This window comes from Dicentrarchus labrax, unplaced genomic scaffold (assembly GCF_905237075.1).
Source record: "Dicentrarchus labrax unplaced genomic scaffold, dlabrax2021, whole genome shotgun sequence".
Taxonomy (NCBI): domain Eukaryota; kingdom Metazoa; phylum Chordata; class Actinopteri; family Moronidae; genus Dicentrarchus; species Dicentrarchus labrax.
The window spans coordinates 9,240,093-9,258,923 of record NW_026136719.1 but is presented as its reverse complement, the minus strand read 5'-3'; the positions used below and the strand labels follow the sequence as shown (position 1 = coordinate 9,258,923).

Here is an 18,831-nt window from a genome sequence, read left to right as displayed (position 1 = left end):
TGCTGAAGGAGACAAACAGTGGGTGAGCTAAATTGATTAAGTATCAAGCTATTTTTAGAGATGATGATTTCCAAGTTTGTCCACATTGATAAAACAGTAAAAAAAAAAAAAAAGCAGCAGAGCATTGAACTAATTCACAATGTTCTGATGATTTCTACAAAGAAACTCATCTGCTATAACTTTCCGATAAAATAAACATGAACATGTAACCCATGCCTGCCACAGCTTTTGAAATAATGATGAAAGGGCTTTAGCACACTCTGTGTCTGTGCAGCAAGCATTTGTCACATGCCTACAGTGGTTGTGGGTAATTAGCGTGTGACACAGAACACTGCTAAGCTAACAAACGATGCATATAGGAGATCTAATTGCATGTTGTGGCATATTTGCCGTAATTATCAACCCCACCCACCTCCACAGCCACCCATGCTCTATTGAAATGTTAGCCTCTCCGACTATTATAATGCACGTGACAGCAAACTGTTAATCAGGAAAGGGCTTTGCTTCCTTCACCCTGTGTCCCCTTCCCCCCAGCTGCCTCTGTTTATTTGCTCTGCATCTGTTTGAAGTGTTTCTTTGCCTGAACAACAGAGGGTTGCACTGGTGGAGGAAATGTTTGTATATGTACATTTATGTTCGAACAACACTATAGGTTTCCCTCAACTGTTGGAAGTCCTCTTCGCCATAATGTTAATGAATCGTTATATATATATATATATATATATATATATATATGCACAAGCTTTTCTGTCGAGCTGCACACCTTATTTGTGCACCCCTATGTGCAGGTACATTTATTTTTGGATGAATCCGGCTGTGTGCCGAGTGTCTGCCTGTGCGCATGAAAATAACATGGCTCAATTTCCATTTTTATGAACAATCCAGTTACCTCTGTCAGGGAGAGTGATGGAGAGAGGTTTGCTGGATCAATGTCATCGTGCCTCTGGCATGCCAAAGGACCAAGTCCACTGTATTACTGCTGCCTTTGCTTCCACTCACCCCCTCCCCAACATACTCACACACAGTAACAACTATATACACTTTGTCATACATGCAGTATTTCTCACAAATTCACATTCTCCTTCACTATTTCTCACCCATCAGTAGACAGGATACATTTTGACATTTGACAGGCCCATCAGCATTTTTCTTCCTCTCACTCTACAGACAGCCAGCCTGTAGAGACCCAAACATAACCTTGAGCTAACTTAACCTTGAGCTTAATGAGCTACTTAACCAGACCCAAGAGGTTCCTCTGATATTTGCTGGTCATAATGTTAGCCATGGGCGCTCCAGCACCTTAGCAGGAACCTAAAATGAGAACAAACTTGGTGCTAAAGCATTTGTAGAAAACTATGAAAAACAAGGTTGGTCACTTTAAAAGGCCCAGCTGTTATTATTTTTGTCAGAACTGCTACCCTCACCCACACAGAAACACACCATTTGGCGCAGGCTTTCATCCAAAGTAGTAAGAATTATGTGCAGTGGGAGTGGAGGCACTAACCCTGGCAGTGTTTGTGCTCTTCTCTCCCTATTGAGCTGTACAACACCACATGGAGCACACAGATAGATAAATCCTCGAGCAGTGTAAGATTAATCAGAAATGATGGTGGCTATTAGACAATGTCAGGCAAATAAAATGTGTTCTCTTCCCGATTCTTGTTGATTCCAATGCAAGAACACAACTTGCCAAATTAAATCCCTCTCTGGGCTTTTATGATAAACAGCATGAAGATAGTCTGGCAAAGTATAACGTCTTTGGATTTGACTGTCAAAAACAAGAATTCATCCCCTTCACACGTCTTGTCTGAGACATGTGAGGCAGAGGTTTTGTTCTACTCACCCACTGAGGATCTTAAATATTTGAAAGACGTGGAGCAGACCTAATGCTAGCTTTGTGTAGAAGTCATATAATCCTATGAAAGGACCCTGCAGAAAGTAATATTCATATTGAAATGCACAGAAATGTCAAATGCACCGCACATGTACTGTACATTTGTGCACATTCCCAAGAACTATTCCGGTATCAGTGTTTACTAAATTATTCAGCAAGGTGCATTAACATATCTGTCATTTTCTTTCTGAGAGTGCTGCAAAATCAATAATGAGAATCTATTGTCCTCTGTGTTCAGTTGCCTCTCTGTTTGTTGCTGTTGTTCTCAGTTGCTGCAGTTGGTTAGATAAATCACAATCAGTCAGCAAAGAAATCCATAAATGAAAGCTTGGTTGGATTCACAGTGGTCCACCATTATTGTACGCTGTTAACAGAGAGGTACTCTCTGAATGCCAAGTTTCCACTGCTGACTTAATTATAGTATATTGTTTCCACAGAGTGCAATGTCCAAAATTGCAGCTTTCTGTAAAGGAATGTTTAGAATTTGAATCAATACCACAGAGGTCAATTAGCTTAGCATACAAATTGGAGAAATAAGCGTATTCCCCAAAATGTTGAACTACTTAACCTTTTGACAGAGAAATTCTCTAAAAGACTTTTCCAACAATAATTTGTTTGTTGATCATTAATTATACATATTGTTGCACATGCATTCCTACATTAGATTTAAGGTATCGTATTTACACTGTATAATCAAATTTATAATAGATTATTGGTTTTCTTGCTGTTATTTTGCCACATATTTCCCTAAAAACAAAAAAAAGGTTGTTAGCTTTGCTCTAAATTGATTTTAATAGGTGTAGCTGCCACCAATAGAACAGAGTCTGATTCTCAAATGGCTCATTGCCCAGTGTTTGAAGTGCGACTGTACGTGTAGCTGTTGAGTCCAAATGTAATATACAATATTTATAACTCAAGCTACTACATGCAATAAGGTAGAAATGTATATACATATAAATACATATAAATATACACACATATTAATAGTTATGTCGCATCAGAGAATGGTCTGCCTCACTGGGTCCTTTCCCCCGAGATGGGTCTTGTACTTGAGCTGACTGCTAAACAACAAGCGCTACTGTACATCACTGTGCAGGAACAAAGCAATGCACAAAGCTTCCCATCTCCTGACCTTAAGTCTAGCGTGTGTGTGTTAGCGTGTGTGTGTGTGTGTGTGAGTGTGTTCCTTCCACTGTGTATCAGTGTATGCGAGGAGAGAGTGCCTGCAGGGGTGTCAGCGGAGGTTTAAGATATTCAGCTTGCTGTCAGCACCGACACATTTCTCCCTCTGCACCGCTGCACAGATATGCAAATCCAGCCTCCTCAGAATGCAGAGCACCAGATCAGCTTCAATTTATTCCATTCTGCTCTCTCCCTCTTTCTGCACTCACCCTCCCTCTCTGTTCTTCCCTTGCTCTCTGTTCTCCCCCCACCACTACTTCTCCTTCTCTCTCCGCTGTCTCCATTCTGTCTTTGGTTTTTTTGTTTGGTCTTAGCTGCTGTGTTCATGGCATATGCCCTCACTGAGGAATTCTATGGAGGTGAGAGGATTTCTACTGAGCAGCTTCAAGACTAGGCTTAGTGCATTCTTTCAATCTAGTACAAGGTGCAAGAGGTGTAAGATTGCCCTGAGTGTGTGCAATACTCTTGCATGTGTGTGTTTTTTAGTCTTGGTGTTGTTTGTATTGTGCACACGCAACAATGTACCTCTCCCTCCCCGCTTGTTAATTACCAGCGATAGAACAGCAACGGCCTACATTGCTAGTGGTGAAACACAATTAGTCAGTTGCCATGCTGCTCTCAAAAAGGCTATCTCACCAACACACAGTGTCATCAGTAATCTAGTCTCAGCATAATCTAAATGCCAATGTCTATCCTGTGTGATCCATCCCCAGCCCACACTACATTTACATTCTAATTAGATGTGGCCAAGGCCGCTTTATAAGGACCCTTTTTAATAACACGGCTGTATTCACCTTTTCAGAGTCCCATCGCGGCTGTAAAAAAAGCCGGCTACACTTTATATTTTGTCCCTTTGACATTGTGGCTACTGAGGATTTAAGTAGCTTTTTAAAGCCCTCTGCGCCCGAGTGTGTGTAGCCTGACAAGAGGTTTTCTTGTCTCTCGAGGATGAATTGTAAATGGAATTCTAAGAAATGGAGATGTAGTGTTGAAGCAGGAATAAAAAGCTAACACTACAGACATTACACCCAACTTGTCCATAATTAAGCATAAAGGACGTGTAATTGTAGTCACAGTAGGTTTGTTTTTTATCACTTGTGTGAATAAAGATTTCATTTTCCCAGTATTTTGGAAAGCATTTTTGGCAATTCTGCTTTAAAAAAAAGACGTAAATGATTAATCTGTGATCAAAATACATACATTTTCTGTCAGTCGGCCAATCTGTTATTTCACTAATTGTGTCGGGTCCGATTTTATTGCTCCTTTAATGAAAACAAAAAACTCAAAAGAGTTACATTTCAAAAACCAAGTGCTCAACAGTGAATCCAGTTGCCTTTGACGCATTTCCACACAGTCAGTTCTGGTTTCACTCTGTTGGATTAACATTCTTATCTCGGTGTAATTAGCAGTTGTTTGTATAATTCTGTTAAATGAAAACTCTCCTGTTCTAATTGGTGAGATTCAACAGCTGTTTAACAACATGCAGTTACAGGGGCTTTCAGAGTTTGTATCGGGAGTGAGTATCTGCTTATATTGGGGTTTTGGTGACAACATGTTCTTACAAGAATATGGGATAGAAACTAATGTTAAAGGAGAAAAGAACATCTTCTGGATGTATCTATGTAGCTATCAACAAACATCATAACTGAGTATTTTACTTGTTTGTACTTTGGTGTCTAAATTATAGGTCCAGTGTGTAACATTTAGGAGGATCTATTGGCATAAATGGAATACAATATTCATAGGCAAGTTTGCATTTGTGTGTTATCACCTGAATATAGGAATTGTGGTTTTTTTTGTTACCTTAAAATGAGATGTTTTTCATCTACCCACACTGCGGGTTGCCTCCAATGGAGTCCGCCATGTGGAATCACCATATCATTTGTAAGTACCTTCCTAAACTTTAACAAATAACTGTTGCAAAAACAAAGTATTTTCTAATTTGACACTACTGTGGTGAAGGTTTGATTAGGTTTAGGCAAATAACAACTCGGAAGAGGTTAAGGAGCGATCGTTGACTGCAGTTGACAACAATCATTGACCAGCTTTGACTGTCTATACACTCACGGGTAGCAAACAACGTTTCTTCTTATATGTCAAAGTCTGATGTCTAACAACATCACACTAGTCCCTCCTTCGCTCCCAATGGACAGAGAGTAAGGATTCCTACAATTGGTACAAGGCATTGTCTCTTGAACATAAACATATGTAGTTTTTAGGCATTTGCTTAAATGATTGATGAGTCTCATTTTTCTCGAATTATCTTTTGAGTTGCAGCCAAAATTGTACGGTGTTTTTATAATAGCGTGATGTTCGGCTTTCATATGAAAGAAGTGCAATGAATAATCTCACTAATGTGAGTTTGGCAACCAGGTTAAACTGTTTTAATGATTGTGTAGTCATTAACATTCACATCTTTGGAACAACTTACCTCGACAGTGTTTCTTAAAAAAAGAAATCACTGTTATAAAGTTGCATGTAACTGATAACCAGATAGATTTCTTGTTATATTCAAATTGGTTAAAACTGGATTTTTGAGAGTCCAGTATGGTTTCTGAATTATTCTGAGTGGTCTAGCCTCCATGAATAATACATGATGGATTGTAGTGATATAGGGAAAATTTAAACACTGTTATGTTCACTGGATCTTTTTGAGACATCTCTGAGTTCATTATTACATTATTGTATTCTTGGTTAAACTCAGTTCAACCAGTAAAGATTTAACCATATTCACAGTCTTATATAAGCTATATGGAGAAATGTACAATCAAAACAATAATATTGCTATTTTAATACATCAGAAATATAGCTTCCTATTCTGTGTAACACAGGGCGTTCAAATCCAAAGTGTCACAAGCTTTTTCTCTATTACATTGATTGACAAGTCTTGGAAACATTAAGGCAAATCAGAATCAGGACTGGTTTAGATAAAGTCCTAACTGTGTCTCTCTAGTAGAGCGTAAAGCCAGAATATTTTGATCCAGTAAGTGAATTAGAAATTCAATTTGTTTAAGCAACAGCCTAGAGTCTTTTTATTCACTGGGATCCTAGTCAGGACAAAGGAAAACATTAATGCTCAGACACAGTTCTGTGGGGAAATGCTAAATAGATCCATAAAACACAGAGAGTTCCTGCCCCTGATCCTACAATATATTTATTCTTTCAACAAGATGTGGCACAGTGCACAGAACTGATTTCATTTTCATCTGTAGCGCTCATGTTGTCTCCAGTTGACTTCTCTGTTTTTGCCGCTTGTGAATGAAAATCAGAACCTGGTGGCAGTAAAATCTACTTGAAAGGCACAAATAACAGAAACATGTGCTTTCTTTCACACCACATACAGCCTCAATAAAATTCTCTCCAAAATGCAACACGAAGTGATGAAAGATCTGAATTAAATTGTTCTGAAAATTCCCAAAACTATTTTAGTCAAATCCAGAGCTTTATTTACAAAATATCTGGAGAGAATTAAACGGAATGTGTTATAATATGTGAATTATTTCCCCTGATGCTCCAGTCCTCTCAATAACAAACTGTTCTGCAGCGCCCATCCAGCGTATTGTTAGAGCAGTGATTGATAAGCTGTGAGGCTCTGGACCTGTTTTCAAGAATCACTCACTGCCACAGGGGAAACCTGCTCTCTCTGTTAGGGAACGGATCAGTAATGGATAGACCTTGCTCCGTCATTACAGGTCTCCCAGTAATTGTGCTTGAAAAAAGCCAGGGCCAGTGTTGCTTTTAAACTGGTTTATCTTTAACTAACAGCATTCTTCAAAAGAAAGGGTCAGGCATCAATGGTGCTGTGACAGAGTAGGACATGTAACACATGGCTTCCAGAAGGAAGATCCATCTGCTCATTCATTTGTATTCAACAGGAATTGGTATGCGAGTGAACTCCAAGCAAAACTGTAAAATCAAAGAATTTCTTCTTTCTGCTTCCTTACATAACTTGTTCAAAACAATTTGTCATTCTGTGTGTGCACTTACCACCAAAAGATGCGTTAAAGGTCCAGTGTGTAACAGTTACGAGGATCGATTGGTAGAAATGGAATATAATATTCATAGGTATGTTTTCATTAGTGTATTATTACCTAAAATCAATAATCATTATGTTTTTGTTACCTTAAAAGGAGACGTTTTTATCTACAGACCCTGCATGTCGCTGAAGGCCACCATGTTGAACCGCCATGTTTCTACAGTGATCCAGAAGGAACAAACCAAACCACTGGCTCTAAATAGGTTGTGTTTTTTTTGTGTGTTTTGCGGCCACCATAGTTTCTCCTTTGCGCTTGGAAGGGGAGGTTTAAGCAACGAAGTTCCAGTCTGCAATTATACCGTTAGATCAAATCCCGACACATTGTACCTTTTAAATCAAAAATTAAAACTGAACGTCAATAATAAAATATAATAACAAAGATTCCCCTGTAGTCAATTTTACTTGTTACCATTTTGGGCCAATAATTTAAGTACATTTGAGTGCTCATTAGCCCTTTAAAGCAGAATGAGTAGCATTTGTCGATTTGTGATTTTTTTTAAACACAGCATTCAAATTTGACCCCATCTCCCCGGCTCAGTGGCACACGCTGTGTCTGCCATTTCCGTAGCTTCTTCTTGGATGTGTGCTTATGATCTGGCTGCTGGTGCTACGTTTTTATAGTGTCCCACCCTCTCCCCTTGTGTGTTGTTATTGGCTGGGGCCTACATACCCACTGCCCAAAGGTTTACACTGCCGAACACAGCAACATAAGAAAATACAGGCACAGAGCAGGCTCTCCGCAGATGCCGACGCCGCCACGCGCCTCTATTGGCTCATAAGTGATGATTGAGAGGGACTCTTTTTTTATCACTCTGTACATTCTGCCATTAATGTTAGCTTAGTAACATCTAAAGCTCTACTGCAAGCAAGTAACTAAGGCTGTAGCGGTAAAACCCCTGAGTGAGCCGCGTTTTACTGTTTGTGAGTTCAACTTTTCATTTGCAATGATGGTGCTATTTCAACTTTCAAAAGTTACATTGTCTTGCCAGCAACTCACATTCAGCTCTGTGAGCAACTTTGTTTATTATGACTAAAGCAAGAAGCTTCTTGGTACATGCTGCAGTCTCAGGCAGAGCTTCAAACATGTAGATTGTGTATTTTTACAGCTTTAGTATTGTGTTGTAGGGGAGCGTAGGGCAGAAATAACCCCAGAATAAAATATTAAGAGTCCAAGATCGTGCAATCAAAAATTATGATGAATATTAACTTCCTAAACTGACGAAACTAAGCTCACAGCTGTTTTTGAAACATTTATTCCATATTTCCAGCGGACTGAACAGATGCAATAAACTTTCAGTTTGCACTTGCCAGGATATCTGATTGACTGTCAATGACGTCCAACGTTCTTTGGCTGACAGGCTTTAAACTGTTCACACATCAGCTGAGCTTTCCTGGTTGCTCAGCTCCATAGGAAATTCTTTCAAATATTTATTTTATTATTATTATTTATTTATTGAGTTGCAGAAAGTTATACATATACAGTATATAATTGTGTCAATGCTCATTTTCATCCATATAAAAGATTAAAAAAAACATATTAATTTACATTCATTGATGTAAGATAGATGAAATAAAAGGTAAAGGATTGTATTTTTAGAATGGAAACACAAATCATAAAGAAAAAGAAAATAATTAGCTATATAATTAGGATAAAATAAATGCGTACATAAAAGATGGTCCCCTGGTAGTTGTTTATCGTGTACATTTGCAGTTTAAATGTGTGGTAAGAGTGAAGCAAATACATTTGCTACAGCCAAGTGACTACAGATGGGAGCCATGACATCAGGTCCATTATATCCGGCGTTGAGTTTCTGTTGTGGCCTGTAAATATAACGTGACCATAATTGGACAAAATTGTCAACAGTAACCTCAGTAATGATCATCGACCGAGTCCTCAAAAGTTTTGAAAACAGAACCGCAGTCTCATTTAATGTAGGCTAATGTATTTATTTTTACACACAGAAGAGACTGCAGCATGTAATCAATATGTATACTGTGTGACACCATTGTCTAACTCTCAGTTCAAGCTCACACAATTTGATTGATTACTGCCAACAGGCTTCTTTCCCACGAAATAATCACAATCTGTGTATTGTTTAGCTCTGTGGGTTATTTCACTGTAGGTGCCCATTATATACACAACATTTACTTTGCCCAAGCTGCACTTCGCTCTGTCTGAGTTTGCATTTTAGTTTGGCTCATATTTGCTGAGCACAGAATTGTAGTTTATTTAGAGCAAAACCTGCTTGTCAATCAAACATGTGCAAAGATCCACATTTGGGAGTTGACCAGAACAAGTTAGTGAGCAGTTGAGGGTTTAGTCTTTACCTACAGGCCCTTGAACACTCAAGTTGTTAAAGGATAAACATACTCAGATCTTTCTGGCTTGTCAGGATGTCTTACCCTACAAATATCAGCTTCACTCCGTAATCTGCAAGGCCAATATATACGTCAAAGACGACATTCTGTTCTGACAGTCTGTCAGCTCGCTTATTGGAAAGAAAACAGGCTCTTTTTTTGGCTACTTTTGCCACTGTGGTAGTGATTGAGTCATTTTGCTTTCAGAGGAGAGGCAGGAGAAGTGAGACTGAAAATATAATCAAATTCTAAACACCAGGAAAGTTATGCAGCAATGCAGACTTTCCCTTTCACCACCACACAGCGTTTTCAATCAGAATTGTACATCTGGTACTAAATATACACCAGCGAATACAGCAACCTTTTGTGCTACCATTAAATGCAAGAAATATTATTTTCTTTCTCCTGGTTATTGAAGTCTTCTGAAGGCTTCTCAACCCACCTTCGACTTTAGCTCTAATAAATATTTTACAGCTTTAATTTCCTGACATGAAGGATGTCTCAAAGTCCAACCCTGTTCTGTTTTAGAATATAGTATACTCGACTTGAGGCTGCTGCCACTCCAATTTAATGGCCATTTGTTTTGCCATTGCAAAATCACTGAAACGCTACTAATGATACTATTTGACTATAGATGATTAAGATTGCTATAAATGCATTAGCAAGTCATCAAATGAGCTGGTAACACTTAATAAACTGTTTATGATGCATAGTAATGTAGTTGTAAGAAGACATAAGGTCATTGTGTGTTTACTACTGTACAGTATTTGTCAACAATAATACATTTTATATTATTACAACTGTATTTAACCATATTGTCATTCATTCATTCTGTTAGTACACCAACCTCCAATATTGGTGTGCACAGGAGGCGTTATAGTTGTGGACAAATACAGTAGCACACTAATCTGCTTACAGCTACAGTGTAATGTTTATACACTGCTAATGAATGCTAATTATAGAGACTTAAAGGGTTACAAATGGACTTAATAGTCAGGTTTTTAAAGGAAATTTTAAATTGCTGTAAATTAATCTGTTAAAATCTCATTAATCTACGACTACATATTTATTCAAACTTTGCTATTATACATAAAACAGATTATTTCAAATAAAGAACTTGCATAATGAACTGATAGCAGGTACAATCCGTGTTCTAGTTGCATGGGATTTCTGGGAGCACTGATATAATAAACCAGTTATCACCATGTCCTCACTGCCCCACATCTCCTCGACTTGTCAGACACTGGTTCTCCAGCGAGTTGTGATGAACTGTCATGTGCGTGACTAAACCGGTTCAACAGCGCGCTGTTGGTTGGAGAAATCACTCAGCCATTACAGCTCCTCAGTGTCTGTGAGAACAGCTTCAGGCAGGGAGGTTTGGACCAAGAGATGGAGAGAGACTGTTTTCTCTGCAGTGGGAAGCATGGTTCATGCTTCTCCCTAACCCCTTGCAAACAGCATGCCAACACAAGTCTCAAACAGCACCTTCTCTATCCACTTGTAAATTCACCAGCTCGGCAGCACAGGAAGGGAATGTAAATTAGGTGTGACTAACAGCAAGATGGGAATCCAGGCAGTTTTTCCCCCTCCTCTCTCGCTGTTCTCCCCTGGCTACCGAGGGTTTTGTACACATCCACTTTCCCGCAGTGCTCGAGGCTGTCAGCTTGGTTTCACGTGCAGAATGACTTCAGCTAGAGGTGTACTAAGCTGAGGCTAGATAAGGAAAAGAAGATAGAAGGGGCAGTGGCAGTCAGATTGAAGCCTTTTCAAAAAAAACCTATTTGATTTATCATGAACTGGGAGCCCTTTCACTTCATCTTCAAAACCAATGGACGTTTCGTGCTTACTAAAATATGGGAAATACAACTGCCACATGTGATTTCTCAGAAACATTTTAGCCATATTGACTGCTGCAGCTTTGTTAACATAAGTACACTCAATTCTTGTTATGTGTGAAAGGATAAGGCTGGCAATACTTTTGTTACTGCAAACAAATCACATGAAAAGAGCTAAATGAAAAATAAATTGATCCTACTAACAAATACAGCCTGTGTAGCCAAAGTCTGATACAGATTAGTCCTCTGCTTCATAGATCTCCATTGTTGTCCACAACTATTAAAACCACACCAATGAGCCACAACAGGCACTGACTCCTTAATCTGAGTCGGTCCAACATACACCAGATACTCACTAGAACACCCAATGTATATTAATCCAACGCTGAAAATAGTAACACTGTTTTATCCTGTTCAGTAACTCTGTTAAAAAACTAGAGTACCCAGCTGTTGTAGGAAATTACTTGACCTTTTTAGCCAAGCTGGTGGGGTCGCGGTTGGTCGCTCGGTTGAACTGAAATATCTCTACAACTACTGGATGGATTGCCATGAAATTTTGAACAGACCTTCACGGTGCCCGGAGGATGACTCTTAATGCATTTTAGTCTCTATTGTATTGTATTTATCTCCAGCAAAGCTAATCACATTCCCATTGACCTCAGCTGTGCTTTGAGTTTAGTGCTAATTAGCAATTGTTTGCATACTAACGAGCTAAACTAGGATGGGGAACATAACCATATTAGCATTGTCATTGTGAGCATGTTTGCATGCTATTATTGTCATTTAGCATAAAGCGTTTGAGCTTTCCAATAAAATGCAGACGTGTAAAATCCACTCTGAACTTCTTTTTAATCTCCCAGGCAGTATACTTGTGATAGACTCTGAATTGGTTATTGTGGGAGCCCAGTGGGAATCAATGTAACAGATACTGTGGAAGGTGTTACATTCAATCACAGAGCTGGTGGTGCTCCACTTTTAACTTTCCTTTTCTGTGTCATCATTTGTAGGCATGAAATAATTTCATCATGTCAAAGTGTGTCATCAGAAGGTCTATCAACATGTGCTTAAGTGTCTACACGTAGCTGTTATATCTTTTTATTACACACCGGTCCCAATCCACCTGCGTAATAAACCTAGAATACAAAATTCTGCCTTTTTGTTCTTCAGTGTGTAGGCAGTCAGTTACTCTCGCAGAAAGAGAAACAGCAACCAGCCAATTATTCTTGTGATTATTACTACAAGGAAGTGGATGGGCCTGCATGTTATTGATGTCAGAGAGGATGTCAGTGGACTTGTATTTCAGACTAATAAATACTCTTTGCACTGCTGGCCCTGGATTTTCAAGGGATTATGCGAGGCCGCTTTCCATCAGCAATGAGCTGTAGTCCTCCACGATGTATAATGTGAACAGTATGCATGCAGTCATATATATATGAATATGTAAGGAGGGTATCCAAGTGTATGTATGAGCATCTGTGTGGCTGAGTGTGTGTTCAGGAGTGTGTTTTACGGGCTTGATGATGGAAAGCTAGCCCTCTGCAGACAACCTGTGCTTATTTTATGGCCTCCTCCCCAGCTGCAGCATGTGGGCAATAAACCTTTCTCCAGCAATCTCCAAACAGTGCAGCAATCAATGGGAAATTATCTCAGCCAATCGATGGGCCAGCCTTTCTATTTCTCCCTCTCTCTACCTCTCCCGCTGTCCTATCTGTATCCTTTCTCCAAGCACCCCTCCCTCGCCTCATCCCTTCTGTCTCATTTTTGCTGTCTCTCTGTTTTTTCCACCCACTCCTTCACTCACCCCCTCCCCCACGTTTACTTGCATTCCCTCCAGCTCTCTCAGCTCCGCAGCACCTACTCTGAAATGCGACAGCTCAGCAGCTCCACAGCCATTAACAAAAGTCGCCTTCACCCATGGAATATGTAACATTGCTGGATTGACTTTCCTGGTGAATATAATGAACCTCACTTGTTCATACAACCAGAGTACTCCCTCTGACAGTTGTGACAACAAGACCCACTTACTGTACTCTGTGTTGTTGTTGTCCTTGGTTGTTTGTGGCCAGTTGCACAGAATCTCATTGTGTTTCACTTAAGGGTGTATTTTAATAAGTTTAGGAAATGGTCAAACGGACACTTCTCAAACAGTTTTCATGCATAGGAAAAAATACTAAGTGGTTTCCAACATTCAGTCCTTTAGGCAGCGTAAATACTCTCAAGTTGCTATGGTGACAGAAATGGCATGACCGTTAACTCTTTCTGAGGCTTAACACTGAGGAAGCAGACTAACAGTGTCTACACTCAGATTACTACATCGGTTAAAAAGACTCTAAAGCATCAAACCAAGAAGATTATTTAATTGATATTTTTATATTAACGATGCCTTGTTGTGTTGTTTTTCCGACCCCAGCTGCTTTGGTTCACTCTCACCGCTCTCAAAGTGCATTTTCGGCCGCAGCAGTCAGCTGTTGTCAGAGAAAAGGCTCTAAAAACTGACTGTAAGCCACCTGCCGAGTACTTAATGGCAGACTGACTCTGTTTGGCGACTAGCTGGTGAACATAGTGGAGCATTTAGCAGCTAAAGAGCCAAATATTTCTCTCAGGAGTTGAAGACAAATACACAGTGGATATTGAACTTACATTTGCCAGGTGGTGATGACTTTGAATAATGCTAATGTTGCCTCATGGCTGCTAGAAGTGTAAATAGGCAACTGTTTAACAACTTTATAAGGTGATAATATGTCAGTGTTGCGTTTACAGCTTGTTGCTCTGCTCCCAGGTGGGCAAAACATGAATTCATGCATCCTTCCTAAGTAGAGCTTTTGAGGTAATTTCTTTTAAGTGTCATGTAAGAAAATCGTTGCTACTGCACCTTTTTTAACATAATGTGGTATGAGTAACTCAGCACTACTGGGATCAATGTATGGTATTGCAACTCTGTAATGAGGTGGTAGATCAAAATCAAGCACTGCAAATACATGAACGATTTTGCCCTTTGTTGTGAATTGTTAAAGCAACAGTGTGTAGGATTCAGTGGTATCTAGCAGTGAAGATGCAGATTGCAACCATTTCACTACAGCTCAGCCTTGTTAGCATGTAGTAGAAACTATGCAAGCTGCAAAAGTTGCAAAAAAAATGTGAAAGGCCCTATCTACAGAAAAAAAAATTATTTTGTAAACAGTGTATTTTGGCTAAATGAGTGCAACTGCTAAATTAGGGCTGCACAATTAATGAAAATATTATCCAAATCGCAAGAAGCTGCAATTGTTTGATGAAGGTAAAATATGTGACAGCAGCATTATAATTAGGTACTGTAGCTATGAAGAGACTCCCTGGCCTACAAATCCTGTTATACAGATGTAAGAAAACATGTTTCTTTGGTACTACAGACCCCAATAGATGTCACATTGTCATGATTTTAGTAATTTTTTCAGTGAAAAATGTAATCATAAAATGATCATTCCCACTAATCGTGAATCATATCGCAATATCTGTCAAAATAATCTCAATATGAGTTATTTCTTTTTTACCATATTGTGCAGCCCTATGCTAAATGCTCATTCTGTGACTGCTTGTTTTGAATCAGTTTGTTTCCATATATGCCGATACACAACATCTCACAGAAATGTCACTATGTCATGACAAGGAAAACTGCCAAAGCCAATTTTCCACAATACTGACTCCAGCTCTCACTCGCACAACACCCAAATGGAAGCAAGAATGATGCATTTCTGTTATGTTGGATTTATCATTAAAGTAATCTTGGATAAACCTTTGGCAGCACTCACCCAAAAATTCCAGAGGTATTTCCATGCCTAAGCAGCACTTGCTCCTGGCAGAACAGAAAGACACTGACAGCCATTCAGGCAGCCTTGGAAATGGTGAGCAAACAGCACTTCTCCTAAACACCTTGTTTGTGCTGCTGCTACCCACAGAGTTCAGCCATAACGTGACAACATGAAAAGAAAGCACAAGTGACAACCACCACCCCTGCCTGTCACACTTGTATCATTTTTTCCCCTGCCTCAGCCAAGGGGAAAACAGCCAGCTAATGTGGTGGTTTGACAAGCAGGAGTCCTGTGTTAGGCAGAAAGACACAGGGTTATTATGTGCCTTGCAGTTAAGGATGGGGTCAACACGGTTATCAAAACCAAGCAGAGGTTGTTCTGCACAGAGAAGGACAAAGCAGCAGGCCGTAGTTTGTGAGAATGAGCTCTAATGGAGGAATTTGAAATGTGGTTGATACTGGGATTGCTGTGTTGATAGAAAAGAGTGTCTGTTACAGTAGATTAGGAGGTCAGCTCCGGTCAGTGGCTGCAGGGGTTTTGTTTGCACACCATAGCTACAAGCATATGTATAAATAGAAATCCCTCGTTGAGATTCTCAGCTGTTTTCATCTTTGTAAACATACTCATCTCAGGTTCACATGAATTAGCGAGCAACAAATTATAACCGTGGAAATTCTCAGAACAATGGAGGCTTCTGTTTGGAGACGGTAGTCGGCTAATCAGCAAGTTCGTGCAGGTGCCGTTAGTTGGCTCGGCTACAAAATTCAAAAGTATTAATGAAAGAATCCTTGACTGTTACATTCTTGGCAGACTAAGAAACATGCACAGATATTATCATTCTTTGTGTACATCAATGGGGAGTGCACTGAGAAAAGATTGTAGTGTTTATTAGTTACTACTAATTCTGCTTATACCTCGTACAGTCACATCTTTCTGCTAGAGTTCTGGGTGTTCAAATCAAGGTAGTTGATAAAGGTGTCTCACAGGGATCAATATTAGGCCCACTACTATTTACTGCATACATAGATAATAATAATTTTCCAATTGAATATTGCAATGTCCATTTTTATGCTGACGATACCATTTTGTATGCTCCTTGCGCAATCAGCCTTATTTTGACGAGCTCCAGTCCTCTATTAATTTGAAACTCTTTGTTCCAAACTCCAAAAAGGCCAAATGGTTGAATTTCACAAGAGCATAGAACTTTTGAACACATTGAACACCTCACTCAAAACCTTAAAATTCCAATTGAGTTTTAATACAGAGTACAAAGTATTTGTCTCCTTTCAGAGCAAACAACCTTTATACAATCCACTGTTCTATCTTATGGTGATGTATTTTGCTGCCACTACCACAGTGCCATTCAATTAATTTCTCAATGAATGTTTTGAGTAATGTGTGTGACTGAGTTGTGTTGTCGTAATGTTGTGTGTACGTTATTTGTTTAAGACTTAAAAACCTTACAAGGTGCTTGTAGCTCACTATTATTCTCTATTTTCTTTACTAACGGCATACATTATCATCCTCTCTGTCTGTGGTCTTTGTTATCAATGGATTATACTGAATGTCTATATGCTGAATTAAAAGCCACCTGATTTTGCTGCCAACAAAGGCTGTGGTCTAATCGCTCTTTGTCGTGGAATAAAAGGTCTCATTGGCCTTTTACCTCATCATCTCTCTGTCTGTCGCTCTCTCTCTCTGTGCGTCTCTCTTTCTCTCCACTGTCTATCCGAAGCCGCCTCTAATCAGCGGGCCTTGAGCTCTCAGAAAGGTCACTCTGTCCCTTTGATGGTGTTTTGATTCATCCCTTCCTCTTTTCTCTCCTCCCACCCTTCCCTTTCACCCCCTTTCTCTCGCAGGGAAGCTGGAGAGTCACTACCACCAGGGTGCCAAGAAGGGGCTGCTCCCATCAGCTGCAGAGTGACGTGAGAGGAGAAGCAGAGGAAGAAAAACAGTCTGATCTCACGGGAACATGGAAAATTATGTTTTATAATAATTGCCACATTCTCCATTGGGTTGTCCCAACATTGTATCAGGAGTTATCAATGCGGACATATTATCAGTTTCAGCTCTGTTTCTGTTTTAAATCACTGGCATTTGCATTTTTGATAAAGAATATTGCTTAAAAGTATACATTACATTGATATATAATCTTTTTGACAAATTTCTACAGTCTGCTTTGTCTGTATTTGATTCTTTGCAGAAATAAAATGATCTTTAGGTTACATTTTGTGCTTTTCTTATTCCAATTAAAATTTGTCAAGCATAAAAGTTGATCCTGGCTCGTGTGCATAATCCAAAATCACCCAGCAACACACTGTTTAGACTAATCAAATACATGCATGTGCACATTCCATACCTTGTAGTCTCTGAAAAGCATTGTGCTAATTCTGTTGTTTACCTCACAAGCACTGAGTGGGAGGAGAGAATTATTGCTGCCATGAAAACTTTTCAGAGTTGTAAAATCCTGCCTCAAGGGAGTAGAAACCACCCTCAGACTCATGAACTTATTATTGGACCTAAATTTCTTGGATGGCATTTCATCTACTCTCTCGTACATGTAGCATCACGCCTAGAAAAGCCTTGTTTTTTTGTTTTTTTTAGATGCAAGGATACAGCATGTGTTGTCTCACCTGCGTCTGTGCTCCCTGGTGAACACTGGTTTCTTTAAAGGTACGGTATAAGCTGTAATGGAAATATGATGTCTTATAAATCATTGTAGCTTTTCTGGTACTGGCACAAAAATCAGTTTCCTGTTCAAAATGCCTGTCACCGGCTGTTCCCCTCGAACCAGATTATGTAAGAGAATGAATTTCCCTACGGGGATCAATAAAGGATAACTTGTGTCTTTACGTGTGCATGCACCGGCTCTTGTCTTCCAAATGATATCCAGTTTGTGTTCCTTCCTTTGAATCTCTGCACGACATTTCAATCCGGGTCAGGAACTCAACCACTGACAATACACACTAATATAGAGAGGTAACTAATTAATGTAAATGCATTCTTTATAATAAAAAAATGGGTTTGATAAGATGAAAATCTTAAGGATTATAACTTTTAAATGGATTGTCGTAAATTAACCTCACGTGTTGTAGATCACTATTTTTGCAATTGCAGGCAATGTAAAGTCTTAATTTCTCCCTAGATATTATTGGAGGCAACTTTCTGCCCCCTCAGCTATTAATTCCACTCTTGTTTATCACAGAGATGCTTCAAGATGATTGTACATCATCAGTATTGTATTAACTTAATTTACCATATTAAGATAAATCCTGCAGGATTACTCCAGATTTTTTCGCACTGTTGACTTTATTGAATCACTTTTAGTGCTTTTGAAACTCCAACAATGAGGCTTTTGCAGAACTACACTCACAAACCGAGATCTTGTATGAACTGCTGTGACTAGGTATGTACTCCTTAATAATAGTTTTGGTATGAAATGGGTTCCTTTTTAATCGTGCCAGCATTTTCACTTCCTTTAAAAACAAGCAGATGCCAAATCTTCAGTACAACTTCAAACTCTTCGGCAGCCTAACATGTACAGACTACAACAGAAATCATTTGTTTACACTCAGGTCTTCTATGCTTTTATTTGGGTACACACCAGGTTTTCAACACCTTTTATTATAAAGCCTTACCCCTGGTTCAAGTGTTGTTGTGACAGCCTCTGACTGATATTCTGCCAGTTCAATGTAAGGTTGTGTTTCAACGTTTTACCTGTTTTTGCATTGCTCTGTG

General features: G+C 39.3%; 1 protein-coding gene across 1 annotated transcript in view; it reads left to right on the top strand.

Annotated features, from left to right (window-relative positions):
* Nucleotides 1–17,945, top strand: part of trip4 (thyroid hormone receptor interactor 4) — a 71,096-nt gene extending 53,151 nt beyond the window's left edge. The window contains exon 13 of the mRNA XM_051378363.1: nucleotides 16,953–17,945. Coding sequence (XP_051234323.1) covers nucleotides 16,953–17,017 — 65 coding nt within the window. The 3' untranslated portion in view covers nucleotides 17,018–17,945. The remainder of the gene's footprint in view (nucleotides 1–16,952) is intronic.
* The last annotated feature ends 886 nt before the right edge of the window (nucleotides 17,946–18,831 follow it).